This window comes from Crocuta crocuta, unplaced genomic scaffold (genome assembly GCF_008692635.1).
Source record: "Crocuta crocuta isolate KB4526 unplaced genomic scaffold, BGI_CrCroc_1.0 scaffold348, whole genome shotgun sequence".
Classification (NCBI taxonomy): Eukaryota; Metazoa; Chordata; class Mammalia; order Carnivora; family Hyaenidae; genus Crocuta; species Crocuta crocuta.
In genome coordinates, this window is record NW_027529573.1 from 1,872,945 (window position 1) to 1,887,602 (window position 14,658).

Here is a 14,658-nt window from a genome sequence, read left to right on the forward strand (position 1 = left end):
GCTAGTGACCCTGGTGATTTCCCTGAACAACCTCTGTTTAGATGGTGATTCCATTACAAACCCCGAGGACAGGTAGCTCTCAACCCGGAAGCACACAACTCTGCTTATCTGTCTCTGGGCTGTTACATCCAAATGCCATAAGAATCCATCAAACTCCACCTCTGTATCACATAAGAAGCTTGAAAGAAAGTTGAAAGATGGATTTTCATCCTGCTTTGTGAGTTCAGGCAGATCCTAGAATTTTTCTGGAATTCTGCCTACTCTGTAAAATGGGAGTGACAATGGCATCTATGGTGATTCTTAGAATGTGTCCCACAGACCTCCAATAACAGAAAGCAAAACTGACCAAGGGCAGGGTGAAATCCATCACCATGTTTATGCCGAGGCTTGATTTCCCTCAAACTCCTTCTAACCAGTTCCTGAGTACAGCAGGGATGGACACAGTAAAGCAGACCTAGTCCTGGGAGACCTGGGGCTCTTCTGGTTGCCTTCATTGCCTCAAGGACTCTGATGGCCCTGCCAAGCCATCCTTAGACTGCAGCATGGTCAGGAGCACTTCTATCCAAACATGCTCCCCTCTATCCTCCACTCAGAGTCTGATTTAGATCATGATCTGACAACTTTCCCAGCCTCCCCAGCTTCCTTCCCATCTTCTGTCACACACAAATATTTGCCCTCATAAAACCCCTGCACTTTTCATTCCATCTTGGTGTCTGCTTCTCAGACGACCCAGAGTAATATACCATCCTACCCACCTCTCAGAGGTGCCAAGAGACACCCAAAAGCAGAAAGCTTTCAACACGTGTAAAAGCCTCTTATCACAAATCTTTTTAGACTTCCCCTTAGCACAGCACTTGTACTGCTTTCCCCCTGAAGAGAAAAATGTTTTGTTGACTGAGCTGGGGGATACCTGGCTGGTGGCTTCTATAGCAGACGTTCCCTGTGAACCTGGGCCAGAGCCTGCATACCTCCATAACCTCACTCCCTGGCTTTGTTCTCAGAGCACAGTGGGGAGCAGGATAGGGCAGAATCCAGAAACTTAGGAGATGAAGTCCTAGCCCTCCCTGCTGTTCATTCTTTGCATAAGATTTTTGCTATGGTCTGAATATTTGTGTCCCCCACCCCCATTCATATGTTGAAAACTTAATGCCCAAGATGATGGTATTAAGAGGCAGGGTCTTTGGGAGGTGATGAGGCCGTGAGAGTGTGTACCCATCATAAATGAGATTAGTGCCCTTATAAAAGAGGCCTTAGAGAGCCAGCTAGCCCTGTCTGCCTTGTAAGGATACACAAAGTGACCCAGAAGAGGCCTCTCACACGACCGTGCTGGCACCCAGATCTCAGACCTCCAGTTTCCAAGACTGTTAAGAAATTTCTGTTGTTTATTTCTTACAGTTTTGGAGCCTGTGGAATTTTGTTATAGCAGCCTGAACAGACTAAGATAATCATCTTGGTTCTTTCTCCTCTTTGGGCTTCAGTTTCCCCATATGTATGACAAGGATTGAACTAGATCTGTGATTTTCTTTTCTTTTCTTTTCTTTTCTTTTTTAATGTTTTATTTATTTCTGAGAGAGAGAGAGACAGCGTGAGCAGGGGAGGGTCGGAGAGAGGGGGAGACACAGAATCTGAAGCAGGCTTCAGGCTCTGAGCTAGCTGTCGGCACAGACCCCGATGCAGGCCTCGAACCCATAAATCGTGAGATCATGACCTGAGCTGAAGTTGAACGCTTAACCGACTGAGCCACCCAGGCCCCTAGATCTGTGATTTTCAAGCAGGGTTCATGGGAAATTTAGCAGCAATGTCTCAGAGGTAAGGGATTTCCTGGTTCATCTAAGGCCACTCAGCTTTCATCTGTTTGCTATCGGGCTCTAGCATAATATGCATGGACCAGTGTTCTTCCACCAAAGAAACTTTATGTACAAAGAGAAATGCCTAATCCAGGCAGCAGGTACTGCTGGGCCAGAATCTACTCAGTTGGGATGCTGGTGGTGTTTAGAGAAGGAGGGATGGGCACAAGAGGATTGTGGCTGTCAGCAGCAGGCAGTAGGAGGTCTAGATACTGGAAGATTCCATTAGACACAAGGAGCAGGGCTGGCCTCATATAGTTGGAAGAAATCACAGGGAGTGGTATTGGAGATATCAGAGCATCCAGGACTTCAAATAGACCAAGGAGTCCAGACCTTCTCTGTCTGCAAGTGGGGGGTCAGAGAAGGCAGCCTCCAGCCCTCACTGAACAAACATTTGCCAAGTGCCCACGGTGGGCAGGACCATATAGTTTGTATCAGGGAGGAAGCAGAGGTGTGGCTTACAAGATCCCCCCTGGAGCAGGAGGCTCCCAGACTAGTTCCCCATGGCTCCAAGCTGTGTCCTCAATCACTCACTCAACCAACATTCACTGATGTGGTAGCCAGCCTGAGATGACCTCAAAGATCCCCTTCCCTTGCCCTAATGGTGGTCAAGGTGGGAGGGCCCATACTGAATAGAGGTGACCTAAGCTATCAGAGAAATAACAGTATTAGAATTAAATAATAAATGAAGACATGAGAGAAATGAGTGTGACTTTTGGGACTGAGTCAAGAAGGACATTGTGGCTTTTTGCTCTCTTTCTCACTCACCCTGATGGAAGCCAGCTACCATGTCATGAGGACACTCAAGATGCCCTGTGGAGAGGCCCAAGTGGCAAGGAACCAAAGCTGGCTGCCAAAAGTCATGTGAATGACCCATCTTGGAAGTGGACCCTCCAGCCCCAGCCAACCTTGCATATGACCACAGCCCTGGCCGACATCCAAAACTATTCCACTAAGCCACTTCCAAATACCTGATCCACAGAAACGGTGAGATAATTCATGTGTATTGCTTTAAGCTATAATGTTTAGGGATAATTTGTTACCCTGAACCTATACAACTCATGGTACTCTGTGCTGTGCCCAAAACACTGTTCCCATTGTCATCTGAAACACTGTAATACTTCTTCCCCAGTCTACCTCCTGTCAATTTCCCCTCCCCATAGGATCCAGACCGTACTAAAGGGCCATTATCAGGAAATGCTTATTGAACATCATGGCTCTTGCCTGCTCAAAGCCTCCCATGGCTCTTCATTGTATTTTGTGTTACTTCCTGGACGTATTGGCAAGTGAGCAGGAGCAGTGCAATGCTGGAGTTTCTGGCACCCCAGAGCTGATTCTGGAGCAGAGTAGAGAGCAAGAAGAGTCCTTGTTTGCTCTGCCCACCCCCATGACAATCCAAGGGCCCCCTGGGGAGGTTGGGAGGGGCCCCCTGGCAGCTGGGGCTAAGACAAGGCAGCAGCTTTGTTCTGAATCCACAATGGCAGGATGCCCAGCACAGACCCAGCTTCCCTGGCTTCCTCCAAAGCAGGGCAAGGGGGTGGTAGCCAGGGCATCCACCCTGCTGTGCTCCAAGAGCAGGCTCTGGGGGCTCTCAAACTGTAGAGGAAGGCTTGGGGGGAGAGGGATGGCTAGTGTGAAAAGCCTTGGGAAGGAACTGTGAAGTGTCTGTTGTTAGTCTGCTAATGTTTGTTAAGGACCTATTAGGTTTCAGGCACTATTGCTAAGCGCTTATTACACAATATTCCACAATAACTCCAGCCTCCTGGAGCTAGATGGGTTAGGTTCTACTGCTGCCCCCACTTAACACAGAGGCACAGGAGAAGGCCTTTGCCTGGGGTCACACAGCTTAGACACACCAGAGCTGAGGTTTGAACCCAAGGCTGACCCCTAGTATTCTCTTCTACCTACTCTATCCATGCCAGGTACTATGCTGGTACTGGGGAGACAGTGGTGAGCAGGACAGCTGTCTTGGCCCTCTCAGAGCCCCGTCTGGTGGAGAAGAGAGGTGATAAACAAGTTCTGAGAGTGGGATGTGCTCAGTGCCCTGTCTGAAGTACAGGCAGCTGGGCTGACCTTTAGCTCTCAGCTCAGCTTGGCATGGGGCAGGGCAGCGGTGGGATTCAGAAAGAGCTTTCCAAGGAAGGGGACATCGGTTCTCCTGGGTACAAAGATTGAGACTTGGAGAGGTGAAGTGACTTGCCTGGGGCAATCAACTAGTAAGAAGCAAAGACTAGAGGGGTAGTGGTAGGAATTCCATGGTGGGAATCACCCCCCACTAAGCCTTTCCTACCAGTTATTCCAACAATCCTCACTGCCCACTCCTAATGAAACGACACTGTGACGCTAAGAGAGACCAAAACAGGTCACAGTGTGAGAAAAGGGGCCAAGATACAAACCCAGGTTTTCTGATAGAGGGGACTTTAAACATGACCTTGAGGGAATCTCAATGCTGGATGGTCCTGAGTCTGGTGACAAGCCAGCCCCCAGGCCAAGCACAGCTGCAATTTGCCCTGCCCTGCCCCCACAACCACCAAGGGGGCTGGCTTTGATCTGATGGGGGTGGGAGGAGTGGGGGAAATGGGGGTGGGATAGGCTCACTCTTCAGCCAAGTATTCCATGGGGATGGAGCCAGGGCAAGGGTGTTGCAGAGAGCCTCCTGCTATGGCTGTGGGCTCCCTTGAATAGGGATGGGTCCCGGATACTAGTGAGGTTCTGCCCAACCAAAGATTTGTCCTCTCTGGCCAAGCCTCAGAGCGGAGGCTGGGAAATGCCCAGGCTGCACAGGGACAGGGTTGGGCCAGTGGCATCTCTGAGTCACCGGCAGGATGGGTAGTGAGTGACTCAGCCTCGGGCCCACTTCCCCTCTGTAAGGGCGGCCGGGTGGAGGCCCTGGCAAGGAAACCCTGCGCCTGTCCTTCCCAAGCCAGGTGCCTGAGGGAAGTCATTGAGGATGAAAGGTGGAGCCCAAGGAGAGGAGAAGTGAGACAGAAGCCTGATGAGGCCTCAGGGGCTAGACCCTGGGGGTCTTATGGTCTGGGGCAGGAAGTTCTGACTTTGTCCCAGAAGCAGTATGTGTGTATTTTAAAAAAATCCCTCTGGGGCTATGTGGAAGGTGGAAGGGAGAGCAGGTAGGGAGGAAGCTACTGCCACCATCCAGGATATAAGCAATGGCAGCCTGGCCGGTGGAGGGACTTTAGAGAAGGGGGCTAGGTTGCAGGCCCGGATAGGCTATGATGGGTAAGGGAGGATGTGCTTGTTTCTGGATGGGTGGCTAGTGCCCAGCGGGCCCAGAGCTCTCCCTGTGTTCCCTTGGCTGTAACCCTGAGAAATAACACAGGTATACAAGCAAAAATAGTTTATTTGAAGATGGAAGACCCAAAATTGGGGGGCCCAGGGGTGAGGCTGCAGCAGCTGCCTGGAATTGGCATAGATGACCCCAATCCCCAGGGGATCCCAGCAGCAAAGAAGCCCTTCTCTGGGCCCCCTAGCTGCCTCCCCCACTTCCTGGAGGACGGATTGTGCAATCGCCAAGAATCATCATCGTCATCATCAGAACGTGGTGAGGTTTTCAAAGTTTGGCCAGCAATTTTTGGAGTAGTAGTTGATGCTAATCATAACAATTAGTCCAATAAGCACAGTGACTGTGCCCAGGTCTGGACCCACCACCCAGTGGTGAGTGAGGTCTGTGATGAGAGGCAGACAGGGACAGGAGGTGGGTCTCTCTGGGAGTCCCCATTCCAGCCTCCAAGATGGCCCTTCCAGAAGGCCCCTCTCTCTCCCATGGCCCCAGTAGCTGCCTGCTCTCCACATCTCCCATGGCCACTGGCCGAGGTTGGATTCGGGCTGGGGCTGTCCCAGGGAGCCCACATGTTCCCCTAGATGTCATAGACCCTTGCCAGTCTGGTCCCTCCGCCAGAAGCCACGGTGGGCAGCCCAGGAGGCCACGAACTCGCAGTTGTGGTAAAGGAACATTCCTGAAAGGGTGAGTGCAATGCCCACATAGCTGAGGGCGCTGAGGCGGCTGCCAAACAGGAGCCGGGACAGGATGAGGTTGCCCACGACAGTGAGGTTTCCCAGGACATGGACGGTGAGGGCAGAGGTGAGAGCCAGTAGGGAGAAGCTGGCCAAATTGTAGAGCACAGACAGGAGGCAGCTGAGCAGGATGCAGGCCCAGAGGTGGGAGTCGGTGGGGGCGGGCGGCGCTGCCACACCGGCCTCCAGCACTAGGGCCGCGCCCGCCAGCAGGCAGAAGCTGGGCAGCGAGGTGGCGTACAGCAGGGTCACCGCGTCCAGCCTCTCCTCCTGCAGCAGGGCACCTGCAACCAGGACAGCAGCCATCAGCAACCCAGAGGCAGACAACCCCCACTTGGCAGACCAGGCATGGCCTCCAAGGCCCATCACCCAGGAAGCCTGCCCCAGTTCCTCAGGCAGAATTAGTTGGTCCTGCTCTGTAACACGACAGCCAAGAATCCATTCACACCACCTGGGTTGTGACCTGTATCCACTCCTTACCAGCTGTGACCTGGTACTTAACCTCTGTATCACCTGCAAAGTTGGGTGATAACCACACCTAATAAGCAGCATTATTGTAAAGTTTAAAATAGATAACATTTATAAAGCCTTTATAAGGTAAGTGCTTAGTAAATGTAAAAAGATACAATCAATAAACATGAAACATGGCTCTAAAAAAAAAAATCTTCAGGGGGTCCCCAGGCCCTGGAGAAAAATATCATAGGTTCTTAATCTGCTTGGAAGTCCCTGTGCCAAGGGACCCCGACCCACCTTTCTTGGCCTTAGTCCTTACCACACCCACTACCCTGCACTGCAGCTCCCACCACCAAAGCAGGGACAGACCGTAGAAGGTCCCCGCTCCACCACTTACTGGCCAAAAAAAAAAATTTTACAACAATGAATTTTTTGAGTCAAATGGTGGGTTCATTCACTGCTTCATTCACTTACGACCCCTGGGATGACTAAGAACAAGAAAGTCATTGTTTGTGCTTGGCATCACTTACTGTTTATAACTGATCACTAAGGCTTGTCAAGATGAATCCAGGACTAAGAGGAAACCTTTTAGTTTTGCAGAGAAGGAGAGGATCCTACCAGCTTCTGTACGTGTGAAGGTCTGCCTGTGTGCATGTGTTTGCGCATATACGCGTTACTGCCCAGCTGGCTCACAAAGGAAGCAGTGCCCGTCACCAAAGCCAGACACCGCTCCGGTGAAATGACAGTGTTTGCACACAGGCAATGGTGTTTTGGGGCCTTCTCCAAGCTTTAGTGGAGAGAGATGAGTAATAGAGCAAGGCCCCCCTTCCAGGGCTCTTGAAGTCTCTGTGCATTTTCTGACACACACTTTCCAAAAAGCTACAGGCGTGCTTACTCAGAGGCTGGAATAGGAAAACTGTACTTCTCTCTCGATTTCATTTTGATGTTTTGGCTTTGTTCTCTAGGCAACAGTCCCTCTAGCTCAAGCATTTCTAGAAATGAACAGATAATTAGAATGCTTCCTGCTTGTTCACTCCAAATTTAGCACCATTACAAGCAGCGTGTGGCTTGTATGTTAAAGGGCCAATCATTGGAAGATGTTTAGGGTTTCAGGTGAACTTCACCTCTGTGAGGCAGCCAGGGAGGAAAGTCCAAACCTACCATCACCGTCCCCAGCCCCTTGTGCCTATTCCACATCCCACCCAGCCCTCTGCCTCCCTTCCCTCCCTGCAGCCCAAGGAAAAAGCAGTGATCCTCTGGCATAGGCCACTTGCCCCACCAAATGCCAGCCTCTTGTCCTGCCTCCTTAATGGCCCCTCCCCCACTAGCCGTATTGAACCCTCTATCTCCACCTCTCCTCTAAAGGCATTTTTGTTTCAGCATCTGAATACACCCAGGCTTCTGCCACATTCAAACAAACATGTTCTCTAGATTCTCTGTTCCACTGCCTGCTGGCTTATCCCATTTTTGCTCCTTCACTTGCTGTGTGGTATCACACAAGTCACTCTGTGTTTCTTCTCCTCGTGTGTGCCTAGGGAAGGTGACAACAGACCCCTCACTAGAGGGGTGTGAGATGCTGAGCTTAGGGCCTGGTGCCCAGTGGCAACTGCTCACCATGACAGCTGTCATGATCCCCCACACAGCTCCTGCTGGTGGACACCTGTGCTCTGGCAAGGCCTGCTTCCCACTCCCAGAATGCCCTCCTGCTCCGACCATACCAAGAGTTGGGCACAGCAGGGGCACACAGTGAGGGCTCAGCAAGTATTCGCTACTATTATGATATTATTGTCATTATTACTGCAAGCCTTCTCCCCCCAGGCAGCCTCCCCCGTTTTCCCCAGGAGGAAGAAACCAACTTGACCACATCTGTGCCCATCTTGGCTCTAGAACTTCTCCTGCCATTGTAATCTCTGCTTCTGAGTGCATCTCCCCACCTGCCAGAGAGCTCAGATAGGGATCAGATCAGGTTGCTCTCTGATGCAGGTGGGTACAGCTAAAAGCAAGTTCAGTAAGCTGGCCCCCCACTTTCCAGTCTTTCTGTGAGTGTAGCTCCCCAGGCCTGCAACTGGCCCAGGTCAGAAGGAAGCTACTGGCCCTGCCCGTGGCTGCCGGGATGCTCCTCTCCCTGGACTTTCACCCCTACTGCCATGGAGTCTGCTCTCGGGAAAGGAGCTGGCATCTGCCATTTACACTCTAGTCTGAATCTGGAACCCCTGGAAGTAGAAACCTCCTCTTGTCCAAAACCCAACTCATTTCCTGACTCCAGTCTGTTCCTCCTCATCCCACGTGCAGCCTCCTAAGCTCCCTCCTTAGCACCCTAGGCCATGTAGCCTAACCAGCCTACCAATTAAACTGTCAGAGCCATTAATAACCCCACCACCTAAAGAGTACTTGCCCTGTGGCAGTCCTCAGGCCTCCTGTCCATTCTGGGGACATGGAGATGCCCAAAATCAGTCCATGCCCACTTAGAGCTCCTGTCCGGGGGGATATAGACAGGCAACCAAGTGGCTACAATACAGAACACTCAGAGTTGTGATAGGGGAAGTGGAAGGTGCCGTGGAGAGCCTGGAGGAAGCACCCAACCAACCCACCTTGAAGGCCAGGCAGTTGACACTTGAGAGAGAAGGGTGGCAGAAGCCAATCAACAGTCCAATGCCAGGCACCTGCTGTTCCGTACTCATGTGTCTATGGCCTGGGTGAGAAGCACTGGCCTCAGCAGGCACAGCATGGGCCCGGAAGCTGGGGCCTTCCCAGCCTTGTGACCCTGCTTGGGGTAGGGAAGGTAGCGGAACAAGAGGTCCGGTTTCCCACTGCCGACTCCTGCCCAGAGCTCAGGCTCGAGCTCAGTCACCAGCTCTCATGTAACTGGGAGGGCAAAAATAGAACTGAGCTTTGGCTGTGCCTCAGGGCCCAGGACGGGGACAAGGCCTCCGAGTCCTGACTCTGAAGATGCCAGGGCAGGGCTGAGCTCTGACTTCAACCTTCTCTTGCCTTAGGCTGCCCTGAACCTCAGCCTAGCACCCTTAGAGCCCCCTCTTCCTTCTCCCAGGCCTGGGTCACAGATCTCAGAGCTGGAAGAGCGAGAGAGCAAGTGACCCCTGAGATTCCAACAACTCCAACCCTCCTCCACTGAACAGATAGGGAGACTGAGGCCCAGATAAGACCCAGATCTGCTGAAGGTTGACCAGCAAGTATGAGCAAAGGTGTGGCTGGAACCCAGGCTTCCTACTCCAAATGGGCATCTTGTCCTCCCCAACATCTCCCTTCGGTTGAGGAAGAGAGAAAGTGGGAACTGACTCAGATGCCCCTCGGTAAGCCACAGGAAGGCATCCTCCACCATCAGACACAGTGATTTACCAGGGTCTAGGCCTGGAGCCTCCACCTCATCATCTCCCAGAGCCCCCTGAATCCTTTCTTCAGAGGTGAGATGACCTGGGGCACCTCTAGGTCTCAGTTCCATGGGCTATAAAACAGGGATGAAGGTGGTGGTTGCCATGACAATTCAAGGTCAACACCAGCATGGGGCATGTTACACTGCAGCTCCCAGTAAATAGCAGCCCTTCCCAGACTTAGCCAAAGCCTTCACCTTCCGAATCCCAAGTCAAGGTCTCTCTCGCTCTTTCTCTCTCCTGGTCCCCACTATCAGATTCCCCTCTGGGTCCACAGTCTTAACACCACATCACTTGGACAGCATGGAATCTGACTGCCTGGCTTCAGATCTCACCTCTGCTGCTCACTGGCCACATGACCCAGAGCAAGTCTCTCTACCAGTCAGTGGGAACAATACTGTGCCTTCCTTAATCAGGGCAGTATGGAGATCCAAAGAGATAAAGGGCTTGAAAAAACCTGAGACACAGATCAATGGCAACTATTATTAAATATCTAAGTTTGGGGCCTGGAATTCACTGAGCTGTTGGCCCTTTCTGAGCCTTCGTTTCTGCCTTGCCAAAGTCATGAACCTCAGTTTCTTCATCTGGAAAATGGGATTAACAGCTATACCCCTCCCAGGGTAACCCAGGCCATACACCCACCCCAGTCCCCACCTCCCCAACCAGTGACCCAGGCACTCACTCTGCTGAATGGACTTGAGGCCCCGGAGGCAGGTAGCAGCCAGCAGGAAGCCACAGCCCGCGGGAGGTGTCCGGAGCTCACCAGCCAGGCTGCAGGCAGCCCCCAGGCAGAGTGGGCCCATGGCAGCAAATTGTAGTGGGTGGTGGCGTCGGCCGAGCAGCAGTGCTGACAGGGCCAGAGTGATCAGTGGTGTAGTAGTGGTGGCCAGCTGTGCCAGGTCCAGGGGCACAGCGCTCAGGCCCACATTGCCGCAGGCCATTGAGGTGCCGAAGGTGAAACTGAGCAGCAGCACTTGGCGGCGGGTGCGGCTGGGCATAGGGCGCTGTGCCCCCCAGTGACATGCCAGTGCCGCTGCCAGCATGTGCAGCGCCGAGAGCAGGAGGGGCCGCCCGAAGCCGTGCACAGTGAAGATCCACTTGTTGAGGCTTGACATGCTGGCTCCTGCCAGTAGCCACACCAGTGCTGCCACTGCCACCCTGACCCGGCCAGGCTGACCAAGGGCCTGGGGGGTGTCAGGGGGCCACTCGGGGGAACCAGCCACCCGAGCACCACTGGCCACTGCCACTGCCTCCACTGAGGTCATCCTGCCGTCATGGTGCTCCAGTGGGCAGCGACACATCCGTACCAGTGGGTCTGAGGCAGAAAGACAGCTCCCCAGTGACCACCTCTGGGCCCCCAGAGAGTCCCACTCTGGTCCAGGCCGGATCCCAGTTCCTCAGATCCTGGGGCCAGTCTCAGACAGGTGAAGGCACTGCTTCTTGTGACAGGCCTGTGCCAACCAAGGTCCAGGAGCTATGCTGTGTTTCTGGCTTGAGCAGGGCAGAACCCAGGTCGTAGCTGCTGGGATGTCAGGCTCTCTGGTGCTCCAGCCTGGCCTAGTAAGCTGTGGGCATCTCTGTCCAGTCCCAGGTGAAGTCTCCACTCTTCTTCCCGCTTTTAAGCCCACTCCACAATTAGATGGAATCCTTGTTCATTTTCCTCTTTGGTCGAGACCCCGCGACCTAATGCCTGTTCAGGCCGGGCCCAGGCCTGGCAGGGGCTATCCGGACACGGGCTCCCGGTGGTGCCCGGTGGTCGCGGCTCGCTCCCTCCGACAGTGCGCCCAGGCCCTGCGGCTGGCTGACACACCGGCCCNCCACCGCCGTCGCCCAGGCCCCACCCGGAAAGTTGGGGGGAGCCCCCAGCCCCGCTCCCGGTCAGGCACCGCCTCCGGAGCCGGGAGGGCAGTCTCGCTCCGCCCCCACACCGCCAGCTCACAGCCCCTCCTCCATCCGCCTGGCAGTCCTTCTCTCAGCAGAGCCCCCCTTCTGTAGTCAGGCTGCCTGTTCCTTTTCCCCTACCAGTGCGGGTTCAGGCCCCTCCACACTCAGCACCAAGGCAAGACCCCCTGTAGAGACCAACACAAAGCAGGGACAATAGGGTGCCTTTCTGAGGGAGCTCGATAAAATCCCTCAGCCTCACAGGAGACTGCACCTTCAAGGACCCCCGCACCCAGGAACCCCCCACCCCAGGGCCAGTCTTGGGGCCACATGATCTCTGGCTACAGTTATTCTGTGGGACCTCAGCATCCAGATGAGTTGGACAACCGAGCCCCTTAGGCCCCTCCATAGCCCCTCCCTACTCCCAGCACCTCCTCCCTCTCCCAGCCCAGGGCCCTGCCCCTCAAGGCAGGCACAAGGAAACTGAATCACCAAGGCCACCTACATTTGTAGAAACGGGGTACCAGCTAGCATCTATCCCTAGCCAACAGCCCCTGTCCCGTCACCTAGGCACTCATAGCTGACTCATAGCTGAACTTTCTGGGTTGCACCCTCTGCCCCCAGCCCTAACAGGACAAAGAGCCCTGGGTGGGCTGGGAGCCAGAGCAGCTGCCACTAAGCCCTTCACCCTGTTTGGTTCCCTGCTTTCCCATCTGAACAACGGATGCTCTCTGAGCTCAGGTTGGATAAACAGCACACCCCAGAGCAGGAGAAGCTGTTTCGGATTCCAGGCTGGGCCCTAGACTCTGAGCTCTGCAGTGTGCCCAAGAACCAAGGTGCAATGCCTGGAGCAGGCAGGTGCCCACTGCCAGCTGTGAGCCTCTTTCCTGATGTCGGGCTTCCTTTCCTACGGAAGCTCCTGCCCACTGGAACACTCACCCTTAGCTGTTGTCTGACCAGCAAGTCTTGATGACTGCAGCCTGTTCTAAGGAACAAGACCTCAAAGGGAAACCACTTCACTCGGTACGTGGCGCCCCCCCGTGGTCAGACCACGGAATGACAGCAAGTGTCCCCCCAACTCCATCACAAATACCGGACAAGGATTAGTACGGTGTTCTTCCCTGACGCTCACCCCCAGCTTCACCAAAGACCTGCTGAATCACACGGTCTCTGGTGGGCCCAGGAATCTGCATTTTTACATTTACCTCTGGTGATTCCAATGCCTGCTGGAGCCTGCAAATAACCACTTAATAGCCCAAATTGTACCGCAAGGAATTTCTAGGTCAAGGACTAAAATGATGGAGTGTTTGGATAGGGTTTTTCTAGGAGGGGTTGTGGGAGAGAAACTGAGCCGGCCAAGGGGGCAAGCTTCCTCCTTCCATATTTCCTGAAGAAGAGGAATCAGTGCCCTGGATTCTTTTTGAGATTCTGTCAGTTTTCCAGGAAGTTTCCTTTAATTAAAAAAAATAATAATAATGATTTTAAAAATAGTAAATACCCTGATCTTCTCAGAGCTGAGCTCACAGGGAGTGGTCAACAGTGTTTACAACTCCTCCAAGACTGCCACAAAGCAGCTCAGCTCCTACCTGCCCCGCCTGGTAAGGGATGGGCTATGAGTAATGAAGAGTAATCAAGATGAGGCCCGAGTGGGCCATGGTAGGATAGAGAAAGCTGCCAATGCTGCAGAGGGAGGCGAGGCAGAGGCTGACAGCACAGCCCAAAGCAGGGGTTGTGCAGCCCGAGTGCTAGTGGGAGGCATTCAGATTAGATCTGCCTGAGTCCAGAGCCCCAGTTTTTAAACCTGCCTTGAACTATAGGCAGCAACACTCTCTATAGGATATTCCCTTGTGCAAAAATGGGAGCCGGGGACGCTCCTTTGATATCTTTGGGGTCCACCCAAAAGCCCAGAGCAGCCTGCCCTTGCCCACAGACTCCCAAATCCCTTAGATCTGAGCTCTCCCCTTGGGGGACCCAGGCTGCTATGGGAAGCAGGTAATTCAGGGAGGGACTCTGGGAGGCACCAGGGGCAGAAGAAGAACCCATTTCTAGTAACTGTGCTGCAGAGGCTGTGGGACAGACCTCTGGTCACTGCATGTCCCTAGATAAACTACTGCTAGGACCTCAGTTTCCCCATCTGTGATATGATTATGATACAAGATAGGATTCAGTAGGCAGAGAGGGAAAGATTAGGGCTTGAGGTCCCTGGATGGGGAAAAACACCTATTTTGGAGCAATGCTGGAAGCGTCTGACCATAGCAAGCTCCCTCACACATAAGGTTCCTCTTAAGAATGTAACAGACCCCAGCTACTCCCCCTCAGGTTTCCCCTCTGGAATTTGACAAAAGACCTAAGTATGGCCATAGACCACCCCTCATGAGCCAATTAGGAATGGACAACCCAGCATCTAGAACTATCAAGTCAATAAGGGTAGAACCTGGGAAGGAACAAGGGGGAAGGGAAGGAGGTGGCCTGACCAGAACCTTATAAAACAAGGACCCTTGCCTATAGTCCTTGGGCATTCACTTTTGAATACTCCCTCTCTGTAAAGAGAGCTTTCCTACTATTCTTCCTTTCTAATCTTATATTCTAATAAACGTTTGCCTGCTCTTCGTTTTGTGTTCACCTCTTTATTCTTCGAAACTGCGAGACAACAACAAATCTGGGTATTGAGGTAAAAAATCCTGCAACATGATGAGCTCATAGGTATGAACATGCTATGTAAACCCAGGCTCTGAGAGAGAAGTGGTTTGTCTGGAGGTCTACAGATCTAAATGCAGGCTAAACACAAACCTGGTCCCAATCCCCAGGGAGGGCCTCTGTTTATCAGACTCTTACTGTGGGGCCCTGCACCAGACATGACTGTGCTCTCACACACACCTCTTCCTAGGGGCCCAGCAAATTGTGCCAGACTAGACACCTGGCCCAGAATCCACAGGTGGGCTGGGCTAGGCAGAGCCCTCTCCAGGCTTTGGGACATGGGCTGAGAAAATGAGAGGGGACTGGGAACTTGAACTCCTAAGTGACGGAGTCACTGCTGGGGCCACACTCAGAAGAAG

The 14,658-nt window shown here is 53.1% G+C and overlaps 1 protein-coding gene across 1 annotated transcript; it reads right to left on the reverse strand.

Annotated features, from left to right (window-relative positions):
- Positions 1 to 5,187: 5,187 nt before the first annotated feature.
- SLC35E4 (solute carrier family 35 member E4) lies at positions 5,188 to 11,531 on the reverse strand. The gene is made up of 2 exons (XM_077761599.1): positions 10,404 to 11,531; positions 5,188 to 6,163 (listed from the first exon to the last, which is right to left on the reverse strand). Exons 1-2 carry the CDS (start codon positions 11,020 to 11,022, stop codon positions 5,730 to 5,732), a joined length of 1,053 nt encoding a protein of 350 aa, XP_077617725.1. The 5' UTR covers positions 11,023 to 11,531; the 3' UTR covers positions 5,188 to 5,729.
- Between the last annotated feature and the right edge of the window lie 3,127 nt (positions 11,532 to 14,658).

Excerpts from the sequence above, each read along its gene's own strand:
- SLC35E4 (XM_077761599.1), bottom strand. The coding sequence starts at position 11,022 with ATGTGTCGCTGCCCACTGGAGCACCATGACGGCAGGATGACCTCAGTG. Across the intron at positions 6,164-10,403 it reads CCTCAAGTCCATTCAGCAGA|GTGCCCTGCTGCAGGAGGAG; the intron begins GTGAGTGCCTGG and ends TCCTGGTTGCAG.